The sequence below is a fragment of the Hemiscyllium ocellatum genome, chromosome 37 (assembly GCF_020745735.1).
Source record: "Hemiscyllium ocellatum isolate sHemOce1 chromosome 37, sHemOce1.pat.X.cur, whole genome shotgun sequence".
NCBI classification, from domain to species: domain Eukaryota; kingdom Metazoa; phylum Chordata; class Chondrichthyes; order Orectolobiformes; family Hemiscylliidae; genus Hemiscyllium; species Hemiscyllium ocellatum.
Genome location: NC_083437.1, coordinates 45,255,498 through 45,278,297, shown reverse-complemented (window position 1 = coordinate 45,278,297; position 22,800 = coordinate 45,255,498). Strand labels below are relative to the sequence as shown.

The 22,800-nt window shown below is 43.2% G+C and overlaps 1 protein-coding gene across 7 annotated transcripts in view; it reads right to left on the bottom strand.

Moving 5' to 3' along the window:
- Positions 1-22,800, bottom strand: part of rap1gapa (RAP1 GTPase activating protein a) — a 385,612-nt gene that overhangs the window by 161,393 nt on the left and 201,419 nt on the right. For 2 of the 7 annotated variants that reach the window (XM_060852323.1, XM_060852325.1), the window contains exon 1: positions 18,754-18,875. The exons of 2 other annotated variants lie outside the window; for them this stretch is intronic. In XM_060852323.1, coding sequence (XP_060708306.1) covers positions 18,754-18,836 — 83 coding nt within the window. In that variant the 5' untranslated portion in view covers positions 18,837-18,875. Of the gene's footprint in view, positions 1-18,753; positions 18,877-22,800 lie in introns of those variants that run through there. 3 more of the 7 variants (XM_060852320.1, XM_060852327.1, XM_060852328.1) reach the window with 3 other exon arrangements.

Here is a 22,800-nt window from a genome sequence, read left to right as displayed (position 1 = left end):
CGACATTTGAAAAAGAAATAGGTTTTAAATGTTCAGCAAAGTCAAACAGTCCTCCCAGGTCTCAGCCTGTCCATTTCAAAGTAGATGAAAGGGATGGTGTTTCAGACTGTCAATGGAATCATGTGCTGTGAACGAAGGTGTTTGGCACAGATTTCAATAAAGGAAATGTTTTACTTTGCTGGTTCTGGTTTGGAAAAGTATTTCCTTGCAATAACATTTGTGATAATGTTAAAAAATCACACAACACCAGGTTATAGTCTAACAGGTTTATTTGGAAGCACTAGCTTTCAGAGTGCTGCTCCTTCATCAGGTGGTTGTGTAGCAGAACCATAAGATACATAATTTATACCAAAAGATTATAATGTCATGCAAGTAAAATGATATATTTAACAAACCTCGATTGTTGTTCTGTCTTTCATTTTTTAGAATGGGTTAAAGGTGTTGGTTCATTAATATGTAAATCCCAGATATTCTTTTAAGTCACATTCCCAAGATAAGAGATTTTATTTTAAAAGAAAAGGGTGATATCTCAGCTCAGACAATACATTAAAGTTGTGATGTCACAGTCTGTCTGTAAGCCCATCTTGACTCAGACTGGTTCTATTTCCAAAGTGGAATTTACAAAATATTATCGAGTTTTAAAAAGAATTGTTCCTCAGATTGAGGTTGTTGATGCAGGTTTGCTCGCTGAGCTGGAAGGTTAGTTTCCAGACGTTTTGTCGCCATACTAGGTAACATCATCAAAGTTTGTGCGAAGATTTGTAGCTCGGGTGCTTGTTGTAGTGGTTCTGTTCGCCGAGCTGGAAGTTTTTGTTGCAAACGTTTCGTCCCCTGGCTAGGCGACATCATCAGTGCTCTGGAGCCTCCTGCGAAGCGCTTCTTTGATGTTTCTTCCGGTATTTATAGTGGTCTGTCCTTGCTGCTTCCGGGTGTTAGTTTCAGCTGTCCGCTGTAGTGGTTGGTATATTGGGTCCAGGTCGATGTGTTTGTTGATGGAGTTTGTGGATGAATGCCATGCCTCTAGGAATTCCCTGGCTGTTCTCTGTCTGGCTTGCCCTATGATAGTAGTGTTTTCCCAGTCGAATTCATGTTGCTTGTTGTCTGAGTGTGTGGCTACTAGGGATAGCTGGTTGTGTCGTTTTGTGGCTAGTTAGTGTTCATGTATGCGGATTGTTAGCTGTCTTCCTGTTTGTCCTATATAGTGTTTTGTGCAGTCCTTGCATGGTATTTTATAAACTACATTAGTTTTGCTCATGTTGAGTATTGGCTCCTTTGTTCTAGTAAGTTGTTGTCTGAGCGTGACTGTTGGTTTGTGTGCCGTTATGAGTCCTAAGGGTCGCAGTAGTCTGGCTGTCAGTTCTGAAACGCTCCTGATGTATGGTAGTGTGGCTAGTCCTTTTGGTTGTGGCATGTCCTCGTTCCGTGGTCTATCTCTTCGGCATCTGTTGATAAAGTTGCGCGGGTATCCGTTTTTGGCGAATACCTTGTATAGGTGTTCCTCTTCCTTTTTTCGCAGTTCTGGTGTACTGCAGTGTGTTGTAGCTCTTTTGAATAGTGTCCTGATGCAGCTTCGTTTGTGTGTGTTGGGGTGGTTACTTTCATAGTTTAGGACTTGGTCTGTGTGTGTTGTTTTCCTGTGTACCCTTGTGGTGAATTCTCCGTTCGGTGTTCTCTGTACTATCACGTCTAGGAATGGGAGTTGGCTATCCTTTTCTACTTCTCTCGTGAATCGGATTCCTGTGAGTGTGGCGTTGATGATCCGGTGTGTTTTTTCTATTTCCGTGTTTTTGATGATTACGAACGTGGCATCGACATATCTGACCCAGAGTTTGGGTTGAATTTGTGGTAGGGCTGTTTGTTCTAACCTTTGCATAAATGCCTCTGCTATGAGTCCCGAGATTGGTGATCCCATGGGTGTTCCGTTGATTTGTTCGTATATCTGATTGTTGAATGTAAAGTGTGTAGTGAGGCACAAGTCCAGTAGTTTAAGTATGCCGTCTTTGTTGATAGGTTCCGCCTCCTGTTTTCTGTTCTGTATGTCCAGTAGGTTGGCTATTGTTTCTCTGGCTAGGGTTTTGTCAATCGAAGTGAACAGTGCCGTCACATCGAATGAGATCATGGTTTCTTCTTTGTCTATGTGTGTATTCCTGATGGCGTCCAAGAATTCCTGTGTTGATTGTATGGAGTGTTTGGATCCGCTGATCAGGTGTTTCAGTTTTTGTTGTAGTTCTTTGGCCAGTTTGTATGCTGGTGTCCCTGGTAGTGATACTATGGGTCTGAGTGGGATGTCTGGTTTGTGTACTTTGGGTAGTCCATAGAATCTGGGGGTGTTGTTGCTTTCCGGTTTCATTCTTCGTCGGTCCGCTTTGGTTATCTGTCCATTTTTTTGTAGATTCCTTAGTGTGTTATTTATTCTATTGGTGAGTTGTGGTGTGGGGTCAGAATCCTTCATTTGGTAGGTGTTGGTGTCTGCTAGTAGGTGTTGTGCTTTTTTGATGTAGTCTGATTTATCTAGGATGACAGTCATTCTGCCTTTATCTGCTGGTAGTATGATTATGTTCTTATCATTTCTTAGTGCTTTCAGTGCTTCCCTCTCCTTGGTGTTGAGGTTATGTGTTTGTCTTTTTCTTATCATCATAGATACGACCGTTCATCTCACTGTTTGTTGTGTCTCTTCAGTCAGTCCATTGTTCCTGAGTGTGCATTCTAGTGCTGCTAGGAAGTCTGCTGTCTTGGCATCCCTGTGGTTGTAGTTGAGTCCCTTGGTCAGTATAGTTCTTTCCATGTCTGTGAGCTGTCTGTGGGAGAGGTTTTTAACCCAGGTGTGTGTTGTAGTGTCCTCTTTTTTGTGTGTTAGTTTGGCCAGTTTTTCTTTTAGTGCCGTTTTTTTGCGATGTGTTGTCCTGTTCTGTCCTATAGTGACAGCCTGTTCTATGGTTCGGGTCCATTCATGATTAGCGGTCTTTGAAATTAACGACTTTTGGCGCGCAATTTCTTGTTTGTATTTGTGGAGTCGGTTGTGAGCGTCTGTGATCATTACCTGGATCATCCTGAGTCCGTTCTGCTTGGCTGTTTCCCTGGCTTGTGGATTATTGTGGACTATAGCCACACACTCAGACAACAAGCAACATGAATTCAACTGGGAAAATACTACTATCATAGGGCAAGCCAGACAGAGAACAGCCAGGGAATTCCTAGAGGCATGGCATTCATCCACAAACTCCATCAACAAACACATCGACCTGGACCCAATATACCAACCACTACAGCGGACAGCTGAAACTGACACCAGGAAGCGGCAAGGACACACCACTATAAGTACCGGACTGATGATGTCTCCTAGCCAGGGGACGAAACGTTTGCAACAAAAACTTCTAGCTCGGCGAACAGAACCACTACAACAAGCACCCGAGCTACAAATCTTCGCACAAACTTTGAACACTTACGGGCGAGAGACGCTGAGACAAGCCAGGAAATGGGAATCCTGCGCTAACCACCTAAGCGCCACATATGAACAACTCCGGTTCGTACACGAATGCCGAAAGAATCATATCCTTCCACAATGTGTCAGGTACAGACCACCAGTCAATAATCCACAAGCCAGGGAAACAGCCAAGAGAGGTAGTGGTGGGGGGTAAGGTTGATCAGCTCAGAGACCCCACCCCTTCTTCCCACCTGCTCTCTCAGTAATTACATGAAATAAAGAAATGGGAGGTGGTTATTTTAAAATTTCACTTGCAGGTTGTGATCGTCCAGATAATATAAAGTAGCTTTTATTGCCCGTCCCTAATTGCCCTTGAGAAGGTTGTGGTGAGCTGCCTCCTTGAACTGTTGCAGTCCTTCTGATCTGCTCACCATCCAGTTAGGCCCTTACTGGCCTGTACATCATCATCACTTATGTTTTCTCAATGTCCTTTGATGCCCCTAACAAAAACCAATCAATCAGTCAATCAATCAATCATTCTTGAATACCACAATTGTCCTGGTAAATACAACGACTCAGTGGAAGGAAGTTCCAAATTTCAAAATATTCGCAAGACTCAATCCTCCAACATGTCTCTGTTGCACTACTACTTGAAATGATTTTTTAGTTAAAGATGATAATGGTTTCATTATTTACTGATGGACAATAAACGCTACCTTTTCCAGTGTTACCGACAACCCTAATTACCCTTCAACATCCTGATACAGTGTCCTGTGAGAATGGCCAATCCAATGCTCAGAACGCCTGCCTCCAGGTTGGTGGATACTCACTGGCTGTAGGCAGACAATGGCCTTCCAGACCAATCAGGACTGGTCAATGATCACGCAGCAGCCAGCGCAAATGTGTCAGACACCTGAAAAACTTTCATGAAGAAGACGGATTTTGACCTGGATGTTGGGGAGAGGGCAGTGTCTGCGAGAGTGAGTCCCACATCACAAAGTGTTACTGGTTTTGAAGGAAGGAGAATGGCATACGCCAACGATGCACGAGTGAGAAGACAGTCAGAAGGTGCACAACCTCTGGATGACCACAGACTGACTAATGACTGACTTCCCCAGAGGCATTATCTGTCTCAACGCAGTTGCTCCCTAAGTCTCTCACATTTCCTTTTAAATTCTTAACAATTTCACTGACCTCACCCTCATAACCTCACTCCATTTCTGTTTCTCCCTCCCTCCACTGTAGCAATCCTTGACAAGCGCTCTGCCCTTCGGGACTTCAGATTAGTTGGCCCAGAAGTACTTTGGGACTTAGAGAATTTGTGAAAGGTTGCACACGTTTTAAACATTTTCTGGAAAAGTATGTATTTCATTTTTCTCAGCAGTGAAATGCAGTTTAAAGGTGATGAAATAATGGAATTATTTGATCAAACTTGCTGCAAATGAGCATTTCCTGTTTCCTCTGTAGTCACATCTATAACAAGGAGTTTCCTTCAGTATAGATCCTGTCACAGAGCTGTTCCAACAGATCAGGGAGAAACCTGGTGTTTTAACAGAATTTTGCAAAAATATTTCTGATTACAACTCAGTAAAAACTGAAGCTGTGAAGACTACTAGTCAAGAAGCTCCTTGCTCATGGTAATCTCAATATTAGCAGTAAAATAGTAACTAATGTTAATATTCAAAACTGAAATCTGCAACACTGCTTGGCTAATGTATATTATATATACCATCTGAACCATAACATTTCTGAGCAAGTTTCAAATCAAGTCAGATTTACAGCTCATTGCATGTCATTGACAAAAAAAATCAAATTAGTTTTATAAAGCCTTTAAGACAAAAAGCAAAATCAGGAAAGCTCCTAGTAAGGTGCACACACTAAGCTATCAATAAAAGCCCATGGTGTTGGAGGCAGTGGATGGAGGGAGAATTGGCTAACTACTAGAAGACAGAGAGTTGGGAAAAGAGGGGCACTTTCATGATGGTAACCTGAAACTAGTGGAGTGCTACAGGAATCAGTGCTGAGACCACAGTTATTTACATTATACATTAATGACTTGGGTGGGGAAAGTAAATGCACCATAGCCGAATTCCTACATGACACAAAAATAGGTTGGAAAGCAAGTGGTGAGGAATAAGGCAAAGAAGGTACGGAGGGATATGAACAAGGTAAGTGAATGGGAAAAGAAGGTGCAGGTGAATATAATGTGGGAAAATATGAGGTTATGATCTATATCAGGAAGAATAGAGGGACTGAATATTATATAAATGGAGAAATGTTGCAGGAAGCTACAGCACAAGGAATTTGGCAGTCCTCATGATGAATCACCAACTTCAGCAGATAACAGGGAAGGCAAATGGAGCGTTGGCCTTTATTTCAAGGAAGAGGAGGATACTCAAACTGTAAAAGGCCTTAATCAGACCGCAACTTGAATGTTGTACACAGTCTAAGGACATCGGAGGCAGTCCAGTGAAGGGTCACTAAGTTGCTCCTGGGTCTGGAGGGATTTTCTTATGATGAGATTGAGTGTATTCCATGGGGTTTAGAAGAAACAGAATGGAACTTATTAAAACATAAGATTCTTACATAAGAGCATAACAAATTGAATCAGGGATAGGTCATTTGGTCTCTCAAGCCTGTTCTGCCATTCAACAGATCATGGCTCAACTCCTCATTCATTCCAGCTGAGTATAGTCATCAACTTCTTGATTATTCAAACATCCACTTTCTTTTTAAATACTTTCAGTGATCTAGCATCCATATTTACAATGGTCTGGGAGAAGACGTTACTTTGATTCTCAGTTTTAAATGAGTGTCCTTTGTTCTGTAACTATGTCCCGAGTTTGAGATTCCCCTACTCATGGAAACATCTTCTAAACATCTACCCTGACAAGCTGCCTCAGGATCTTACATGCTTCAATAAGATAATCTCTCCAACTTCTAAATTCACATGAATAAAGGTCTAACCTGTTTAGCCGTTCTGAACATGTCAACTTCCTTCATTCCAGGAATCAGTCCAGAGACTCTCTTTGGAACCGCCTTCAATGTCTATATGCCCTTTCTAAGTATGACAGTAATCCTAGCACATAAATTCTATTAGCTTCCCTTTATCAACTTGGACTGTTTTGTCCTCAAAGAACTCTAGTGAATTTGTCAAGTATGATTTCCCTTTCACAAACCCATGCTACCTCTGTGTTATTATGTTTAGATTTTTTAAATCTGTTGCTTTTTTTTCTTAATAATGCACTTAGCAACAAATGTCACTGGCCTGTAGTATCCTGTCTCCCTCCCTTGCACACCAACAATTTTAACTCTTCCCACAATCCAGTGAAGCCTGAATTATTTCAACCAATACCTTCATCATCTCTCTAGCCACTTGTTTTACACCCTGTGATGCAGACAATCGGGCCCTGGCAAATTGTATGCCATTATTTTGGGTGGCACGGTGGTTAGCACTGCTGCCTCAGAATGCAAGGACCAGGGTTCAATTCCTGCTTTGGGAGACTATCTGTGAGGAATTTACACATTCTCCCAGTGTCTGCGTGGATTTCCTCCAGATGCTCCACTTTCCTCCCACAGTCCAAAGATTTGCTGGATTGGCCATGCTAAATTGCCCCATAGTGACCAGGGATGTATAGGTTAGGTGGATAAGCCATGGGAGCCTTCCTATTGACTGGAATGAAGCTTTGCTGTGGGTTATGAAACATCTGCTGCTCATTCACTGACTGTCCCCTTAGTCTCATTTCCTGGCCCACTTTAGACAAATTTTTCTTCATGCTTCTGTAAGTACCACTAAACAAGTTAAGGTTATTACAACCTGCAGGCCTTATTGATGTGACTGTCTTCTATAGGAAACAGACAAGTCTATAATCTCAGCTCTTCATAAAGAGGAGTAAAAAATGAGGTCTGCAGATGCTGGAGATCACAGCTGAAAATGTGTTGCTGGTCAAAGCACAGCAGGCCAGGCAGCATCTCAGGAATAGGGAATTCGACGTTTCAAGCATAAGCCCTTCATCAGAGCTTCATCATAAGCTCTTCATAAAGAGGAGTTTTGTCATGTGACCTTTGATTAGTGCTACACAATGGGGCAATGAAGGAATTATGGTCTCCTATTGTTAAAGCTATCAAGGACCACGTGCAGGAGGGTTCAGATTTCTGTTGCATATTGAGATTATTTGCTAAGGTTCCTTTCTTTCCGGAAATTTCTAACAATGAGATGACTGTTGCTCATTGTCCATAGTATTTTCCCCCCCAAAAGTTCAAACATTGGCAAATGTGAAATTCTGCAGGAGAACTATGTACACATACCCCCAGTTAATCTGCAGAGATTTTTGGAAAATGGTCTTTCTGGTAGAATAGGTAACCCCTGTAGCCATTTTTACACATCTTGTCTGACTCCTTTCAAGATTTTTTCTTTCAAATGAAAGCCCAAGATAAGAAATCAGTCAATGGAATTAAATATTAATGGTCCCCTACATTTGACAACTCAGATATAGATGAGGGATGAGGGGTTGTGCCACCTGTGTAACCATAGCTCCCGACTAAATTCAAGATTGTAAATTCAAGATCTAAGATGGTGGCGGAGCAGAGCTTCCAAGCCAGGAGTTTGTCTACTCTGTTTGCTTTTCTTTTCTCATTTCTGCTTTGTTTCTTCATTCTTACTTACCTCTTGTGAAGAGCTCAGTCATGGTGACAGTGAATTAAGTCCAGAGCAGATTCATGGTGGAGGCAGTGAATGCAAATTTAGGCCCAGTACAAGACTAGGGAGCATTAGCAACAGCTATATCAGTGAGGTGGGCCCAAAGCCAACTCTTGGTGGTAGTGGAGTCAAGTTTGGGCTGGTGTGGGTCATCAGTGGCGACTGCATAGCTGACATCCATTGAACACATTGTAATGGCAGTGTCGGTGAAGTGTGGTGGACACTCACATTAATGGCAGTGTCGGTGAAGTGTGATGAATACTCACGGTGATGACAGTGTTGGTGCAGTGTGGTGAACGCTCACGGTGATGGCAGTGTTGGTGCAGTGTGGTGAACACTCACGGTGATGACAGTGTTGGTGAAGTGCGGTGAACACTCACGGTGATGACAGTGTTGGTGCAGTGTGATGAACACTCATGGTGATGACAGTGCTGGTGAAGTGTGATGAACACTCACGGTGATGGCAGTATAAGTGAGGTGTGGCGAAGTTATGATGATGGCAGTGTTGGTGGAGGCGAGATGGCATGGGAGAGTTATTGTGGTGATGCGGCAAGAGGACTCATGGCTGGCCTCTCCAGGCCCATGACTTAGCACTTTACAAGACGGAGTGTACCATTGAACATGGTGCATTTAATTTCCTGCCTTTATACTTTATGGTTTAGTATGTTTTTCTGTGTTTTTAGACAGTGCAAGAGAGTGGCAAAACTATCCAACATTTTTCACTGTATTTTGTAACAAAATACACCTGAAAATAAATAAATAAATCCAATCAACTCCCACTAGATGAGTTCACACTTTCAGAAGTTAAGAAGAGAAACTTAGCAAAAAGTTAAAAGATGAGAAGCAGCTGGTTTTCTTTCACGCAATGAGAATCAAAGGCAATGGAACAGCGAACGTTACGGAGACAGGCACATTTCTAACAATGATGATATTTCTAAAAGGCATTAGGCACGCTCCTACAGCTGGGCTTAATTCTGACTATTGTAAAATGAGGACCAAAAACGGACAAGGAGGTGGTCTAGAGATCCTTGTGGGCCCTTATAAAAGTTTAAAGGTCACTAGCTGATGCCAACCAGGTACACAGGTGATACTTTCTTGGACCAGGCCAATGGGAGGAGCAATTTTTTTTGGGGGGGGGGGGGGGAGGCCCTGTTTGATTTGCAAAGCCAGAAAATCCAAACTAATGCTGATGGAAAGGTACAGGGCTGGGGAGAACAAAGTGAATCTTCCTGAAGTGGCAATTTTAATTTAAGCATCAGTGTAAATATTCAAACATTGACTCCAGACTAAATTACTGTCCAAGCAAATACTTTCCTTAAACAAACACTTGCATTATTTTTTGAAGCCATTAACTGGAACCTGCTCTCCCACAATCGTAATAGTAAACATTTCAACCCATTTCCCAGCTGCTTTCTCACACTATGCACAGTTCTCCTGCTACATCACTTTTCTTAAACCTGTCAGAATTTTAAATGAACAAGATAGATGACTCCTATATACCTGCTCTTCCTTGTGCTGTTTAAATATTTAATTTCCCTGCCATTCACTTCATTCATACCTGGGCCTGTATCGTAATGATACTTCTTTTTAATAAATAGATTAATTTTTAGTTTGTTTAAACAATAGTCAGTCATTTATAAGTTTTACTGAAACCAATTAAATAAAACAGGAAGAGGTTTGAGAATCAGCAGTGTTTCAGGTACAGGAAATGTTTTCACAGAATCTTCCAAGATTAAACATTGTACAATACGAAAAGCAAATATTAAACCAAGGCTTTCAATCTATAGGAGAGTTCAATATCCAACCTCATCCCTGTCACGCAACTATTCATCCAGGCTAAGGGACAATTCCCACAACTTGCACCTCTGCTAAAGCACAACGCTGTGGTGGAATAACATACTAGTGGCACTGACCATGTCCCTGACATGCATTCATTAGGTGTGATGCTGTATGTGTCATATTATTTTAAACAGCTTTGAAAGCAGGATCAAATCGAAACTGCAATGTTACCAAGCACCCAGGGATAGGGAGGTATCACAGCCAGAGCTGAAGTCGGCATAATGTTATAAATCCTGTACTTGACAGCTGAGGTCACTGGACTTTGAGCTTGATCAGGAGCTTCACGCTGATTTCACCCTCTCTATCACCTTGAGCAGCTCCTTCTGCCCTGGACCTTTGTATGAAGTATAACTCAGACTGGCTGAGGAATGAACCCTGCAAATATCTCTGATTTAGATTGGCCACCACAGAAACAACAAAGCAGCTGGGGGACAGCCTGCAGTGTGAGTGACTGAACAAGATGCATGTTAAATATCAATAGAACATCTCTTGAAACAGCACTGCCTCCTGCTTTTAGACAGATTCACAAAGCAAGGGGCAACAGAGTGATTTTGTGCAATGGATGAAAGCCAATCAGCTGCTGCTATTCCATGTCTGGGGTCTTTTTTAAGATGTAGAAAGGGACTTGCTGGCAACTTGGCAACTGCTGCACACTCTTTGCATCAAAACTGACCATGATTCCTTGCAAGTATTGATGGTGAACATGATTCACAACCTCAAAATCAAATTGATCAATGAATGTAGAGTCACAGAGTATTACAGCACAGAAACAGACCAGCTAGTCCACACTGAGCATGTTCCCAAACTAATCCAGTCACCTGCCTGGGTTTGGCCCATATCCCTCCAAACATTTCATTTTCATGAACTTATCTAAATGCCTTTTAAATGTTGTAACTGTACCCACATCCACCTCTTCCTCTGGCAGTTTGTTTCACTCCTGAGCCACTCTGTTTAGAAGTTGCCCCTTGTGTCCTTTTTAAATCCTTCTCCATTCACCTTAAAAGTACGCCCCCTAGTTTTGATCTTCCCACTAGAGAAAAGACCCCAGTCATTCAACTTATCTATGCCCCTCGTGATTTTATAAACCTTGGTTCCTCAACCGAAGCTACTGTTACATATTATCTGGCCATTATCGTATTGGCGTTTGTGGGATCTTACTGGGTACAATTGGCTGCTGTGTTTCTCACATTACTGCAGTGGCAACACCAATTCGAGGGGAACCCAATAGGCTGTGAAATGTTTCAGTGTGCCTCGAGGCCTGGATAAATTTGGTGGGGTTTCTCTATTTCGGCTAAAGCAGCATTGAATGACAGGCGATCAGAGCACATGGTGGCCCAATCCACAGCAGCTGATGTTTCAGTAATGCCTGTGCTGATCTCTGATTGACCACCACCGCTATCCCATCAGGATAGGACAGGAAAACTACTGGAGTGCTTTGAGGGATTCCACACCCTTAAGGATAAGGCAAGCAAGCCAAAAAAATCTGCTTTGTAAAGTATCGCAGGGTAGCATAACAGGAACTTTGTGTCACATCATTTGTTTCTATTAATCATATTTTGTGTGTGCATGTACGCCTCAGGACTCCCATTATACAACTCAACATTAAACAATGGACAAAATTCACTGCCCCATAGCACCCCACCACTCACCCAGTGTAAAATGTGATAAATATGAAACTTGATTTTATGATCAAGTGGGATCCTGCTGATGGGACAGAACATATCCCGGGATAGTGACAGTGTTGTTTGTAACATATAATTCCTTGAGTAGGATACCAGTGCTGCTAACCATCATTGCTAAAGTACAATTACAGGCTGTGCTGTGAATCCCACTGTGCTATTTAAACATCAAGAATTACAACATGATTTAAGCATCTAATTACCATCTAATTATTAATAAAATAAGGAGCAGGAAACTAGGCTATATTATATTAAACAGAAAAGGTCCCATTGCCCATCGAAGCGAAGGCAGCTAATTCCAGAGGGAAGACAAAACCCAGCCAGGAACTGACCCATCCTGAGCTTCTCAATATAACAGAGGGAATGCACCAGACCATTGGGATTTGTTCTGGAGCTGCTCAAGATGGACAGACAAATAGACAGGAAACTAAAGAACTGTTGTAAATCAGAAGCAAAAACATAAATTGCTGGGAAAACCCAGCAGGTTTGACAGCATCTATGGAGAGAAAGCAGAGTTAACATTTCAGGACCAGTGACCCTTCAGGTCAGAGGATTACAGAACCAGATTATCTTGATCGTTCTGTCCAGTCTGAGAAATCAGCCTACCCAGCATCATTTACCCAGTCAGGGGCAATAAGGGATGGACAGCAAATACTGAGGTAAAAACAATGACGGCAGATGCTGGAAACCAGATTCTGGATTAGTGATGCTGGAAGAGCACAGCAGTTCAGGCAGTATCCAAAGTGCAGCGGAATCGACGTTTCAGGCAAAAGCCCTTCATCAGGGACCAAGGTTCAAGCAGTAAGAGTGGCTCAGCGGTTAGCACTGCTGCCTCACAGCACCAGGGACCAAGGAAACAAATACTGACACAGCCAGAGATGTCCACGCCCTATGAATGAATAAATTAAATCTTTCACTCAGCTCAATACAGACAGTGTTACATTTATAGTCCAGAGGGAAAACAGAAACAATGTGGGTGGCACGGTGGCACAGTGGTTAGCACTGCTGCCTCACAGCGCCTGAGACCCGGGTTCAATTCCCGACTCAGGCGACTGACTGTGTGGAGTTTGTACATTCTCCCCGTGTCTGCGTGGGTTTCCTCCAGGTGCTCCGGTTTCCTCCCACAGTCCAAAGATGTGTGGGTCAGGTGAATTGGCCATGCTAAATTGCCCGTAGTGTTAGGTAAGGGGTAAATGTAGGGGTATGGGTGGGTTGCGCTTCGGCGGGTCGGTGTGGACTTGTTGGGCCGAAGGGCCTGTTTCCACACTGTAAGTAATCTAATCTAATCAATGTGGCACAGCATCATTCTTGTCAGTGAGGTGGTCAATGAGGTGCTGATGATTTATCCAAATCGCTCTGTCACATAGTTAAGGTACAGTTGTCTCCAGAAGTTCACAGATTGCTCAATGGCATCATCAAACAGAAGTACTCTCACGCACGTCGAAGAGTGTGCTGCCAGTAAGGGAGCATTTGAGGAGCAGGAGAGTCGATATAAGCCCTTCATCAGGAAGGGCTTATGCCAAAACGTCGACTCTCCTGCTCCTCAGATGCTGCCTGACTTTTCCAGCACCACACTCATTGACTCTGACCTCCAGCATCTGTGTTCTTCACTTTCTCCTACACTCACACCAAAGACAAATTTTACAAAAGCTATTTATTTGTATCATTTGAATGTATGAACAGGAGCAGCCCATTGAGCTCCAAGCCTATTCCGCCATTGAATGGGATTCAAGGTGATTGTAATCGTGTCTGATCTATCATTTAACTGAACTTAGCCATTCAAATTAACTCTGCATATTGCAACAGAATACCAAGATGGAAAAAAATGTTTGAAAGGCACAGAACAAATAGCAAAACTTTTGCCAAATGTTGCATTGAGGGATGCTGTGATATTGACAGCTGTCTGCAGACGTAGCCCAGTCAGGCCATTAGTGAATGTTTGGTTCCTGTTAAAATGGTATTGATTCTGGTATAAACAAAGAGAATTGCTGAATGACTCGATATCGAGCCTTGGTTCAAAGTGACAAGCTTTTCCTTTCACCCAAATGGCTGGCTCTTCTTCTTGTGATCTGATCTGATCCAAATTTTAAATGAATTGGTTTGTGAGGATATTTGAAGATTAAATTCTTTTACTGAGCCAGAAACCAGATGAAACTGCAGTCTCAGAATCAGAGATTTGTTACATTGCAGAAGGAAGCCATTTGGCCCATCAGCCTACACTGGTTCTAGTACTGAGTGCTAATCTCCTGCCTTCTCCCCATACCCCTGGTTACCATTCTTACACAAACAACCATCCGATGCCCCTCTCGAATGCCTCAATTGAATCTGCTTCCATCACATTTTCAGGCAGTGCACTCCTTTCCTGAACTACTCAATAGTTTTTTTCTCATGTGACCGAATTGAGTCTGCCTCATTACACATCACCAAATCCAGAATCACCTGTTCCCTAGTGGGCTCTAACACAAGCTACTTAAAAAACCCAGCTTGCAGATATTTTGTGAATTATTTTTCTTGGGATCTGCTCCCAATTTGATTTCCCCAATGTATTTTCCTCCCCACATCCTGACTCTGCCAGTGGTCCTGGATATAACTTACATCAGGGTCTTTTTTCCTTTGTGGTTCCTTAACACTACCAACAGACTCTGCACCTTCCAACTCTATATCATTTCTTTCAGTCAATTTAATTTCATTTCTTACCATGAATGCAATCTCACCCCCTCTACCCCTCGGCCTGTCCTCTCAATAGGATGTGTTTCCTTGGATATTTAGTTCCCAGCCCTGATCCCCTTGCAGCCATGTGATACCCACAACATTGTACCTGCCAGTTTCTATCTGCACTAATAGCTCATTGGCTGTGGTAATGGCTGAGGAGGCTCCACCCTCCTCTCTGACTTATCACCATTTCCCCCACCTCCATCCACCTATTTCACTCTCAGCTACCTTCCCCACAGACCCACCCCCCTCCCATTTATCTCTCAGCCCCCTGGCCCACGAGCCTTATTCCTGATGAAGGGCTTATGTTGGACACATTGATTGTCCTGCTCCTCAGATGCTGCCTGACCTGCTGTGCTTTTCCAGCACCACACTCTCTACTCCCTCATTGACCTTGGTTCCTATACTGCATGCAGGATTTCATTGACAGGAAAGAATTTTATTGTGAAGATCAATGACAACACAATTACTTTCTGATAGGTTTCAACCTGAAATCTGAGTCAGAATGGAGCGCTATGATTTAACAAAAAAATCTCAAAGAACGTGGGATGAAATTTTAGAACAAAAACTGGAAATCACAAAATGATTTCAACACGGTCCATCCGTTCCCACAGTCTCAGCTCTGCAAACAGCAAATGTCCCTAATGTCACCCTCCCTCCCCCGCCCTCTAGCCGTGAGCATCTTAACCTTTTCAGATACTGATCTGATTCCCTCTTGAATGCTTCTGTTGAACCTGACTCCACTGCAGTTATTTCTGAAACCATTCTCGGGAATCCCTTCTACTTTTCAAAGTGGTAGTGTGCTACTCCGGGTGAGATCGATCTCGTGTTTTATATACATTCATCTAACCTCCTTGCTCCTGTGCTTAATGTACTCCCATCCCGCATTAATAAAACCCAGCATTGAGAAAATATATATGTAGAAAATCTCTGGATCAAAAGTAGGTTTTACCACATGTCCCTGTCAGCAAACATCCAACCCAAACTCATCAAATGATCTTGGAGTGACAACTGACTTAATCCTTTGAATAACTAGGGTTTGTTCTGAATAAAGTAACAGCTAGGGATGCCCCAGCAGGAAGTTATTAAAAGAAAAGCTTGCATTTATAGGACAGTGTTCCTGACATCAGGATGTCTCAAACAACCAGTGAACATTTCTTTCTGAACATGAAACCTTGTTGTAATCTTGGAAACAGAGTACCAAATTTGAACACAACAAGCTCCCACAGATAGCATGGAGATACTAAACATCTGCTTTCGGGATGTTGGTTGTCAGACACATGTGGAAAGGCTGCAAGCAACACGTGCAGCAAAAGGGAAGGCATAGAATAGATGAGGCTGTAAAACTTTAGAAAGGAGACAGTTAGAAGTTAGAACTGAAGTTTGGAAGAAGGGTCACTAGACTCGAAACATTAACTCTGTTTCTCTCCACACATGCCGCCTGACTTGCTGAGTTTCTCGACCATTCTCTGTTGAAGTTTAAGAAATTCTTCTGCACTTGACAGAGGATGACCATATCTTTCTCTACAAATGCTTTCACATGAGAACTGAACTCCTCATTGACATGGATAAGAGTCTGCAGCACTTTTAACTGCAGTGATGTGTCTGCTACCAACAAATAACCCATAACTAGCAACACGAGGTCAGAAGTCACACAACACCAGATTATAATCCAACAGGTTTGTTTGAAATCACAAGCTTCTGGAGCACTGCTCCTTCATCAGGTGAAGTCACTTCATTAGATTAGATTACTTACAGTGTGGAAACAGGCCCTTCGGTCCAACAAGTCCACACCGACCCACCAAAGCGCAACCCACCCATATCCCTACACTTACCCCTAACACTGCAGGCAATTTAGCATGGCCAATTCACCTAACCTGCACATCTTTGTGACTGTGGGAGGAAACCGGAGCACCCGGAGGAAACCCACGCAGACACGGGGAGAACGTGCAAACTCCACACAGTCAGTCACCTGAGGTGGGAATTGAACCCGGGTCTCTGGCGCTGTGAGGCAACAGTGCTAACCACTGTGCCACCTACTTCACTTGACAAAGGAGCAAGGCTCCAAAAACTTGTGATTTCAAATAAACCTGTTGGACATTAATCCAGTGTTGTGTTACTTCTGACCATGTCCACCCCAGTCCAACATCGGCAGCACAAGAGAAGGTGTCAAATAAAAACAAGGTTAATCAGCAGGTAATGGAGTTTCCGGTCTAATTTTGATGTAACTGATGTAGATCTACAACCTGAGCATCAATCACTGTGAATCTGACATCTCAACATTGTTTTTTCAATGATCTATACGCTTTGCCATGCTGCAGTGTTCTCTATCTGACACAGTGTTCTTTCCCAGCATCGCGGCTGCCCTTGTAGTGACATTAAACACCCAGCAGGTGGCAAGTGCAGCCCAATGACAGGACAAGAGTCTAATGTAAACTCGTTGTCAACACTTGATCTGGGAATTGATTGTCAGTGGGAAAATGCGCTTCCAACATCTTAAACTGCTACATTTCAGGGACTGCAAACTAGAACTGAATGGAACACTAAAATAAAACAAAGAACTGTGATTGATGGAAATCTGAAAAAATCCCCAGAAATTGCTGGAGAACCATAGCAGATCTGGCAGCAAGTTCTGTTTTTGTTAATGAGTTGAACACAATTAGTTTGATGGAATATTGGGATTCACAGGGCTTTTGGAATACTGCATTTAAACTGAAAATAGCAGTGTCCTGTGTCTTCAGTTAAGGACCCACAATCCATCTCTGGTTTCATCTTTAGGACAAAGAGTGAGTTCACCCAAAGACTACCTGAAGGAAGATGTATCCTGGCAACGAGATTGTCATGAAGAAACAGAAACAGAGTAATGCAACTTCTCATCAGATCCTTTCTGATCATTACAAAACATTCATTCTGTTTCTCTCTTCACAGATGCTGTCTGACCCTCTCAGTGTTTGCAACATTTCCTGTTTTTGTACCAAAGAAACAGATAGTAGTTGTACCACAAAGGTTTGGTCATTACAGCAGGAAAACTCCCTTCCAATTTCACTGAATAAACAGGGAATAATGGATAACTAGGAGTAACTCAAATGTGATCTAAACAATGAGTTTAGACAATTTTAACTTAAGTAAGTTTCTATTTTCTAATACTAGCTTCTTTTTTGCTAGATACGTAAAAACCAGTCTTGCCTTGTGATTGGTAAATGACATGTCAAAGGGATGAGCTGACTGTATTCATTATTCTGTTGAAGCACATCACAATGAGTGGGAGTCAAAATTGAAGCAGAAACATCTATTTCATCATTATATTAATCCCTTTATCTTCAATCAGTTTTTATAAAGAAGTCAAGCAAACAATAGAGCATTTTCACAAAATTTCTATACAGACTCAATTTTCTTCATGTTTTTTTTTACTATTTCTAAGCTGTTTTTATTCTCTAGAGGAAAAGCTGTCCTGGTCGCTTATTTAAAACACAAGCTTTTCTGCTTCCTTGCAGCCTTGTCATTCTGGTCGTGAAGCAATTCAGTTCACACCTTGTACTGGTAACTGTGGGACCCACAGGAACTGGTTATAGATCTCACTTGCCAAAATATTCAGCGAGATAAATGTTTCTCCATGTCCCAGAACTTTAATTAGGTACGAAAAATATTTTCATCATCATGTTAAAATTTATTCAGCACCACTGCTATTTTCAAACGCAGCTCTTGTTACAAGATTTCAGACAAAGAACAACTGTCCCAGCCTCAGGAACTATATTTATGGAAGTGAAGCTTAAGTCAGTCAGAACAACCACACAAGCAGCTGTCAGTTCAAAAAACATAGCTGGACTCCAAGTTTCACCTCTTGCTGGGGTTGGTGACCTGGGAGCTGCAGCTTGCCCCTTTTCCATAAGGGGATCAGCCAGGGTTCCCTGGTCTGTTCCTTTCCTCGTGTTGAGAAACTAAGGCAGCGCAGGGCACAGGAACTCACTGAACTCTGCAGTCAGCTGTAACCCAAGTGATTAGTTCTGCTTAACATGTGCAACTGTGCCAGTTTTACACTTCTCCACTAAAGGAATAGCATCTGTTTTTTTTAAAAGGATACACCTTGCATAAAGCACTAAATATCATGTGTTATAAATAAGCAAGCTCTATGGTTAGAAAGTAGTCAACTCAGCTTGCACAATACGTGGTTAGGAATTTCCCCATGTGATTCCCTCTGATACAGCCAATCAGTTTTCAATCCGAAAACTAAACATAAATCTCCAAAAGGTCTGTATCTTGCAGCGAGGAACACAGAAACACAGTGTGTTTTCATTCTGCTGCTGGCGCCCTTCACTTAGTCATTGCAGCTTTGAATCAGTCCCAGGAACTTTCATTTCAAATTGAAGAAGGGAGTAAGGAGAGAAAACAAACAGCTGTACCTGAGGCACTTCTTCCTCCTTGTTCTGTGAAGCAAGCTGATTAAGATAACCAGAGCTCGGATTTTAACATTCCTGGCAGGCATGCCAGCAGCTCTCAGTGGTGCTTGCCTGGACTGGGTCTCTCTCTCTCCGGATATCTCTGTCTCTCTCCCTCTGAGCGGTCAGCTGCAGCTGCTGAACTACACTGTCACACACTCCAAACTGAATACAGGCGCAGCCACCGTCCGCCGACAGCAGCAGCCCTTCCCCAGCCAAAGCTGTACGAGAAACAGAAGACCCTACCCCCTCTCAGTCACTCTCCTCCAGGAGGCAACATTACTTTGAGAAGGAAGATCAAATAGTCCCACGGCTGATGATGAGGGAACATGGCTCTATGGACTGCACACACACAATAAGAGTTTCAGATCACATGGAGCGGAGAATTAATCCTCCATATCTTCCCTCAAGACAAGCCCCGTCCCCTCTCTCTCGCTTTCTCACACTTTGTTTGAAATGTTTACTGAGTAATGATGTGTACTATTGGCTAATAGAGACGGTCTGGTAGGACTCAGGTTAACACACAGCTGCTGTGTGGGAACTTGTGGTCCATGGATTTAGACACTATTCTGGGGACTGACCCAGGCAATAATGCAGGGCTCAGGGAAGACAGTCTCCGGCTGCCCGTGCTCCCTCCTCCTGTGAAGGTGTCCCCCCGACACTGAGGCTTACTACAAGACCATTCCCATCAAACCATCCAATCAGTGAGAGGAAGCCCAGCGACAATTTCCCCACCCTCCGTAATCCAGCTTCTGATTGGACCATCACCCCCACAGAGAGCCAAGGGTAATGAATCTGGCTCATTCCTGACTTTGGGAATTCTTTACCAGCCAACTGTCCAATGGGGAAATGGGCTGAGACTGGGGGAGGGGAGGGGAGAGGCTGGGGGAGGGACTGGGGGTGATGGGGGGAAATGGGCTGAGAGACTGGGGGAGGGGAGGGGAGAGGCTGGGGGAGGGACTGGGGGTGATGGGGTGGGAGATGGGGGAGATGGGGCAAAGGATGGGGAGATGGGGTGAGAGATGGGGAGATGGTGAAGGGAGGTATGGTACACGAGCAAGGGAGTTGGGGATAGGGAAAGACAGATTTTTAATCAGTAAAAGAATGGCTTACTTCTTCCCCCATACCTTATGGTTTTAGGAAGGTAGTGTTGAGGGGTGGGGTTGGAGTTCGAACTTGGGGTTGGAGGTGGGTTGGAAATGGGAGTGGGAGATTGGAATAGGGATAGAGGTAGGCATGGGGGTGGAGATAGAGATGAGTGGGGAAGATGGAGCAAGGGGAGATTGGGGTGAGGGGAAAAAGATGGGATTGGGATTAGTTAGGGGCAGAAAGAGGCATCTAGGGACAAGGGGGTCAAAGGCATGGGCTGGCTTTTATGGAGCATTCTTCCATTCTCGATGTTATGTACCGAGTGTACAGGATCTCAGGGTTACACTCAGTACATAACATCGAGAAGGGAAGAATGCTCCATAAAAGCCAGCCCATGCCTTTGACTCCCTCAGGTACGACACATGTTTACGTGCTGCTTAGTTGTACGCTTTTCGAAAGCAACAACCAAGCACCACGTTCCAGTTGATCCTGTGCAATTTTCACCAACTAAGTTATGTTCAAATTACTCCCTCAAATGTTTGGAGTGACAGTTTGGACAAGTTGCTTAGAAGCAATCAAGACTTTTCAAAGGAGAATCCAAAGGGCTTTTTACAAATATATTAAGGACAAAAGGGTAACGAAGGAGAGAATAGGGCCCCTCAAAGATCACCAAGGCGGCCATTGTGTGGAGCCACAGAAAATGGGGGAGATACTAAATGAATATTTTGCATCAGTATTTATTGTGGAAAAGGATATGGGAGATACAGACTGCAGGGAAATAGATGGCGACATCTTGCAAAATGTCCAGATTGCAGAGGAGGAAGTACTGGATGTCTTGAAATGGTTAAAAGTGGATAAATCCCCAGGACCTGATCAGGGGTGGGAGGATCTGAGCTACAGGGAGAGGCTGAACAGGCTGGGGCTGTCTTCCCTGGAGCGTCGGAGGCTGAGGAGTGACCTTATAGAGGTTTACAAAACTATAAGGGGCATGGATAGGGTAAATAGGCAAAGTCTTTTCCCTGAGGTCGGGGAGTCCAGAACTAGAGGGCATAGGTTTAGGGTGAGAGGGGAAAGATATAAAAGAGACTGAAGGGGCAGCTTTTTCACTCAGAAGGTGGTATGTGTTTGGAATGAGCTGCCTGAGGATGTGGTGGAGGCTGATACAATTGCAACATTTAAGAGGCATTTGGATGGGTATATGAATAGGAAGGGTTTGGAGGGATATGGGCCGGGTGCTGGCAGGGTATAGGAAGGATGTGGAGGCACTGGAACGGGTGCAGAGGAGGTTTACCAGGATGTTGTCTGGTATGGTAGGAAGATCATATGAGGACAGGCTGAGGCAATTGGGGCTGTTTTCATTGGAGAAAAGAACGTTTGGGGTGACTTGATAGAGTTGTACAAGATGATTAGGGGTTTAGATAGGGTTGACCATGAGAACCTTTTTCCACGTATGGAGTCAGATATTACGAGGGGGCATAGCTTTAAATTAAGGGGTGGTAGGTATAGGACAGATGTGAGGGATAGATTCTTTACTCAGCGAGTCGTGAGTTCATGGAATGCCCTGCCAGTAACAGTGGTGGACTCCCTCTTTATGGGCATTTAAACGGGCATTGGATAGGCATATGGAGGAAAGTGGGCTAGTGTAGGTTAGGTGGGCTTGGATTGGCACAACATCGAGGGCCGAAGGGCCTGTACTGCGCTATATTTTTCTATGTTTCTAGGTGGAACTAGATTGGGTTGGGATATCTGGTCGGCATGGATGGGTTGGACAGAAAAGTCTGTTTCCATGCTGTGGAAACATAGATTCATAGATACATCTCTATGAATCTATGGTTCACTAATGACCTTTAGGGAAGGAAATCTGCCATCCTTATTGGTCTGACCCACAGCAATATGCTTAACCTTTAACTGCCCTCTGAGTAATAAATGCTGATTGTGCCAGTGATGCCCATATGCCATGAATGAATGTGATGAAAATGGCAGGGTGTCTGGGTTACTGACGTGACACTGCACCCATTATCTCCACGACTGCACCAGAACACTCTCAGGGTTCTCACATTGCTGGGCTGGAGCAGGTGGAATTATGTTAATGTTGGTTAAGGTAGAGGAAGCTTTACTGATGCTCATGAAGCTTCACAGCAGTAACAGGAGGCCACCACCTGAGCAGAGTGGATCATAGCAAAAGGAGCATAAGTATCATGATACCACTCAATGGCAGTTAATAGACCACCATTTGTAACCAATTATCCTTTTGCTAAGGTGGTTTGATTATGTCGTCTGCTTAGGATCAAAAATAGGATTATTGCAAATCAATGGAAGAAGTGTTTATCTTTTCCAATATTAAGACATTATCATCAATAGCAAGTTATTGTAGTTTTGCAGTATAAAACACCCATGAATTCTTAGGCAGGACTTGGAATGTGATTCAACAATTCAACTTCTTTCAGTAAAACCTGAACATTAGTTTTGTTAACTGTCTATTTACAATAGTCACATCTTCAGAGTTCAAGAAATACCACCTTCAATGGTCACAGCTCAGAGGATAGATACTCAAGAATTCGCCATCAGCTTATTGTAACCAGTGATTAACTCTACCTCCAATCTCAATGAGCTTAATCCATTGCTTAATATATTTATGATTCAAATCTATGATGGGGCAAATTCCAATAACTCATGTTTCAGACTAATTAACACAAGAGCAGCCATCAAAATCAAATAGTAACAGAAACAGGAAGCCAGACTGACAAGCATTCACTGAATGCCAACAACACTGTCTGTTCATGACTTCAGTACATTTCACATCTCATAAAATCAGGTCATTGACACAAAGCCCTGTGAGATATTCTGAGGCTATATAAATGCAAGTCTTTCCTTTCTGTCTGTACTTTTCATTTCTTGGAGAGTGGGAAACCTGCACACTTT